At 29.6% G+C, this 6,302-nt stretch overlaps 1 protein-coding gene across 2 annotated transcripts in view; it reads right to left on the bottom strand.

Moving 5' to 3' along the window:
- Shab (Shaker cognate b) overlaps positions 1 to 6,302 on the bottom strand; it is a 153,754-nt gene that overhangs the window by 49,746 nt on the left and 97,706 nt on the right. Inside the window, exon 6 of one of the 2 annotated variants that reach the window (XM_067051722.1) lies at positions 5,617 to 5,703. The exons of the other annotated variant lie outside the window; for it this stretch is intronic. Coding sequence (XP_066907823.1) covers positions 5,617 to 5,703 — 87 coding nt within the window. The remainder of the gene's footprint in view (positions 1 to 5,616; positions 5,704 to 6,302) is intronic. 2 annotated transcript variants of the gene reach the window in all.

Here is a 6,302-nt window from a genome sequence, read left to right as displayed (position 1 = left end):
CGTTTGATAAAAGAAAGATGCCTAATTTCGCATTCCAAGAAATACCCCTACCATCTATTTCTACAACATAATATTCAATGATTACTTTTTAATTTTTTTATTAAATATAATCAAAATAAATTATTGAAAATAAAACTACTGAATTTAAAACGTTAACAAGATTTACTAATGGCTCGCACAATGAAAATATAAGGCAGTTTTGTAATTATCTCTAATGATTTTTCGGTCGCCACAATATTTCCCTGTCTTTACTTTTCTAATTATAGCATGTTTCCAGAAAGAAACCATCTGTCAAATAAGTTTACTATTTTTTTTTATTGGGTCCCAAAAACCTAGGAGGGGGGGTGCGGCCCCCCTTGCTCCCCTCTGCCTACACCCATGGCCATTGATTATTTTGTTGTTCATTTTTAACCTTTAACCTGCTGTTTTCTGTTGATGATTTATAATACTTTCTTTTGTTTTCAGCTTTTGTATGTTTTTCTTTGAAACCAAACATATTTATTATAATATTTTTTATAGGAGGTTGTTGTTTGTTTAGTGAATAATTTCTATGACCTTATAGCTTTAATTAAAATGAATGAAAATATCTTTATTATTAGTGAATCCACGAAACCCCACACCGCAAAAATCTATTTCTGGATAGTCGATTTACTGGTTTATGAATTTTATTTTTTAAATTATAGATTCATATTATCATAATTTTAAAAATTTACCTACCCTTTATTCTATATCTAGAATTTATAATTATTAATTAATTAATTGAAATATGGGTAACCCAAAATAATTTAGGTTAAACATATAAATAATAATACGCCTATATCGCTAGTATCAAGATTGTAACGGATAACTTATTACTATTTTAGTTTGCATGATTGAGTATACTTTTTACTTTTCTTTGCTGAAAAAGAAAGTTTTATGATGTAATTTCAAATAGTTGTAAGTTTTATAAGAGCCATTGATACATGAAATAATTTCATGCAAAAGGCGTCATTTTTGCCATGGAAACAACCCCAGTTAGTTCTTAAATTCGCATATAGATAGCTTCTTTGAAAATATATATAACATATACATATATTAATGTATAACATAGGCAGAGAGATCTGTCTAGCACTGCACGCAACGAACTTAAATAGGATACAATAACCAAACATTAAATAGAGTTATGTAGAAAATTTTATTGAGTAATTAGTACAAGATAAAGTGATGGAAAAACAATCAATAAAGCCAAGCAGTAACCATGCACAGCAATTAACTATCTCAGGATTGGTCCAATAATGGAAAATATTTTTAAATGTTTTAATTTTCGCTATATACACCTGATTTTGTCATTTTATGCTTTTTTAAATTCATAAGTTATCTAAAAATATTTATATTATTGTTATTATAAAGAAAAATGTTTTATTTGTGCTTGATTTTTGAGAAATGAGACGTTAAGACTACGAGTGCTTACAATGATTGAAATACAAAAAAAAAAGTATTACGTTGTTACAAGTAATATTTGTATACAGTACTATCTTTACCCCATTCGCCGAGAGTTGGGCAAACATTAGCTATAGTTAAAAGTTATAGCTAATTTTGCCCATTTTGCCCAATTCTGCATGTTGCTAATGGGCCGAACCTAATTCATGGGTCCTCCAACTTCAGTGATCAATAAATTTAGAAAACCATAATTAAGTGAAAAATACGATTAGTTAAAATAATTTAAACCAATATTAAAATAAATTAATTTTTTTTTAAATATTAGTTACTCAATAATGTAATACTTTTGCATACCCGCCAAAATAAATTACACACTTGAAAACAATTTAAAATTTATTTTCTGACCAATCGACAGAAGAAACCTTCAATTAATAGGAAACTTTCCAGCCCTAGCAATCCTTTCGCTGGGAAAGGTTTCCTTTTCAACCTGACGACTAAGGTTACATCACTTCTACTATTTATAAACCTTGTCAAGCACCAATATTATCAATAATTCAACTGAAGATGTTTTATGCATTGTTATTGTAAATCTTCATATAACCTGTCGTAAATATGCAATGCATGAAAATCGTGTTAAAGTCAATACGCTCATTGATATTACAGTGCTAAATACGGCCGATAGGTCTCGTAATCGACGTAAAACTCTTGGAAAAGTACTTACAGAGGTTTTCATCTTAATATAAGAGCAGGTGGGAAAAAAAAAATAGAAACCATTTATTTCACCCCAATTTTTTTTACTTCAATGAAAAGTATCTATAATTATTAGTCAAAATTGGTTTTTCTACCAAGCATAGTAAGGAAGCATAAAGCGGCTGTTTCAAAACGTTAAAAAAAATATTTTTCATTCAGTGCTCCATATCGTTACAACTACCCACAATATTAGGAAATCTAATACACCATTTGAAGGAAATTTAGTAAAATATGAGCCCTAACAAAGCTTTATACGTGCAATGGTTCACAATGGTACAGTTTTTTTAAAAGCATGATTTTTCAGTTCATCTTTTACGAATTATGTGCTGAAAAATCAATAGTTAGTGAATTTTTGACGAGAAATCTATATCTCAAGAATCAAGAGGCGTACATTATAACTATTATAACTCAAATTAAAGCTAGTTCGATGTACTATAAAGTATTATTTTTCATAATATTTGCTAAAATAAATTGATTTATAGTTGTTCTGACAAAATTTCACATAGAAAATTCACATTCATTAACAAATATCATAAAAAAATACTACCTCGACAAATATAAGTGTTGTAGTACATTAAATTATCTTTAATTCGATTGCTGACAGACATCCGTGTGTCTAATGCTTCCTGAGATATAATTTTCATAAACCAACAATTTTGTCAGAACAACTAGAAATTATCATAATGAAAGGAATATGGTCCGGGTGCGGTCAAAAAAACTTAATTAGTAGAAATATACTATTTTAATGAGCTAACGTTTCGCCCCACGTTGCAGGGCTTCTTCAGGGCTAAAAAAAGATACAAACACATAGTTACATAAGGAAAACAAAAACATAAGTGTAAAATAACAGGGGTATAAAATGTAAAAAAGTAAGATATAATAAGAAAAATTAAAGGTAGTAAATAGTAAATGTAAAGGGTAATAGTAACAAATAGATAACAAAATGAATATTAAAGAAAATACAAATAAAGAGATGTAAAAAGAAAAAAGAATACAAATCAAATGATGAGACAGAATGCATACCTATTTTGACGGCAGTCAAAACAAAAATGACCGTTGGTCGTTATTGTGGCACTACTGCCGTCCCCACTCCTTCCATTACCCTTTACATTTACTATTTACTACCTTTAATTTTTCTTATTATATCTTACTTTTTTACATTTTATACCCCTGTTATTTTACACTTGTATTTTTGTTTTCCTTAAGTAACTATGTGTTTGTATCTTTTTTTAGCCCTGAAGAAGCCCTACAACGTGGGGCGAAACGTTGGCTCATTAAAATAGTATATTTCTACTAATTAAGTTTTTTTGACCGCACCCGGACCATATTCCTTTCATCTTTACACACGGTCAATCAATAATCTTCCAGAAATTATCATATAATCATCGTTAATTTATTTTAGCAAATATCATTAAAACTACTCCTCCTAGGATGATAAATGGCATAAACTACTTTATAAAAAATTAATCTATCTTAACTTTAAGTGCTAATAGACATCTCTAGGTCTCATGGTTCCAAGGATAAAGATTCCTCACAATAAATTCACCAACTACTGATTTTTCAGTATATATTTCATGAAATGTTGCTTTTTAAAAAACTCTATCTCGAGAACTATTGAGTTTAAACAACTCTACTAGGACTCATATTTTAGCAAATTTACTCTACTTTAAATGATGTTCTTTTTGGTTTTCTAGTATTGAACTTAGTTTAATGATAGAGAGTTACGAATGAAAAAAAGGTTTTTTAAACAGCTACCATTTTGTATTCCTCCTTACTATAATTGGTTGACTCATTAATTTTTAATAGTAATTATAAGTAAATTTCATTACAAAATTTTGGAGAAATAACTGACTTTTTTCCCACGGGATCTCAGGTCATCCAGCCGTTAAGACCATCTGCCTGTGGTTCGTATTCCTCCCAGAAATTGTTACGGCATCCTTCTTGGCAGTCGATCCTCTGCCAACTTTTCCCTATTGAGTATTGGCTATCTTAATAAATCCCACCATAGCTGGTTGACCATATAACTCCATGAACTCCAGATTTTTCCAAGTTCACTACTGTTCTAATTCAGTACTGATTCTAATTTTGGTTCACATTTCATGCGAAGGTGCATTCTTTCAGATATTTACATTTAGCTGTCATATGTTACTAAATGCCTGTTGATTTCCCGATGCATTGTAGTAGCTTTACTGTAGAGATTTCGAAAACTTAATACTTTTTGGATTTATTAATTTTGCCTGTCGTTTCACAGGTCTGTCTATAAGCAATGGGGAGTTGAAAACTTGACTTGTCCACTCTGGTTGTAGAATAGGTTGGTTGCCTGTAGGATAACTCTCCGTGTGTCAAAAATGACCACGTTAGAGGAGGAGGGGTGGAGAAGAGGGCAGAGGAGGGTAATAAAAAAATATCTTAATAGCCCAACGTATGTTCCATTTATAGACACAAATCATTACGAGGCTAGTAAATCGCTTGGTATGCCTCATACATGCTTCTTCCTCATTATTCTAAAACAGATTGTTGAGTCACTTTGATGTGTACCAATTCGGTGAGCACTCTTTAGAAGCAGGGTAAATATGGGAGGGGAGAGGGGAAGAAAGGGATATAGCCTCTTTCAAAAGACACTCCCCAAACAACGAACAACTATAAATAATAGATATAAATCATAAAAACTAAATAAATAAAAATAAAAAATAGCCTTTTAATTAAAGAATGAAAGAGAAAAACAAAACAAAAATAATGTTTATAGAATTAATAAAATAAATAATCGAATAATACTGAAATAATTATTTGAGAAAAAATTAAATTTGAGTTTTTAGCAGGATTTCTAGAATTTCCCTGGGCTTCGGTCTTCGTGATGAGGTTGGATCGCATACGTTATAAACCGTTTTTTGATGAAATTTATCGATTCCACTTGCAGTTCGAGTTGTATTTGACTTATAAACCAAGGGAAATAACGACTTCTCGAGATTGTATAGGCACTGGATAGAAGGAATATACTACTTTAATTATTAAACTGAAAGACATCTCCTTTCTTGTAATTGGGCTCATATATAATAAATTTTTTTCAGTCACTTGTTGGCTCATTTTCATCCCATCTTCGGACAGTTCTGGGCAACCCTGTTTGTTGAGCTGTGTTGGAATATTATGAATACCACGGACTATTCGTATATTGCTTTTTGATGGTTGTTTTTGATTTTTCTATGAAATATTTAATAAATAAAAATAACTAGTGGTTTCTAATACTAGAACAATTCTCCAAATGTATTGGATTTTGAAACAAGTGTTTATATGGTGTGCATCAGTGTTTAAAAATTAAATAAAATAATTAGCTTAGATTTATTTACATATAATTACACTTTAATAATAATAAATATTCCATTCCATTTATTGGACCAATCCTTGTTCCCGATATAACTAGCTATTAGAGTCAGATAAGGTAAGTACTACCTTCGTGTTACAAAAGCAACACTCGAACTCGCTTGGTAATTCTTCTAATTTTGAGAGGATGTTGGATTCGTTCCTGCTATCATTGCCCTATGGAGATAGAGAGAGAGAGAGAGAAACAGAGGCAGAGGGAAATAGAAAAAAAAAACATATTGAGCCAAAATATAGTAAAAAAAAACAAAAAAAAAATCAAAACACAAAATCAAAGAGAGGGGGAGAGAATATAGTTTCAGTAGTTGGTTAAAAGTAAAATAAATACCTCTACAAAATGTTTCAAGTACGAGAGAATAAAAAAATGACAAATTTTTTAGATTAAAAATCTCAAAAACCAAAATAAAAAAAACAAAACATGTTTATTTATGCAATATACTGATAATAGTAAAAGAGGTATTATTTTTTTCATGTACTATTGTGTCCTTCAACATTTAGAAGTACATGCTCAAAAAACAAAAATTATATGTATATATAAGATTCAATTAAACGAAATAAAATAAATTGTTAAATATAGATAGTTTCGTATTAAATTTCATCTTTATGAACCCTTAAGATATTAAGATATGGCTGTATATTCTTCCAAAAAATTGTTTTCTTTTACTTTTTTTTCTTTTTTGGTTTACTTTTATTTTAAAATGTTTTTAGAAGAATAATAATTGCAAAATGCTTTGAAAAGTGCCTTTGTTTTTAATTTA

The sequence above is a fragment of the Halyomorpha halys genome, unplaced genomic scaffold (assembly GCF_000696795.3).
Source record: "Halyomorpha halys isolate HHAL.00 unplaced genomic scaffold, Hhal_1.1 Scaffold143.1, whole genome shotgun sequence".
NCBI lineage: Eukaryota > Metazoa > Arthropoda > Insecta > Hemiptera > Pentatomidae > Halyomorpha > Halyomorpha halys.
Note: the sequence above shows the minus strand (reverse complement) of the source record. Positions and strands in the feature narration are given on the sequence as shown.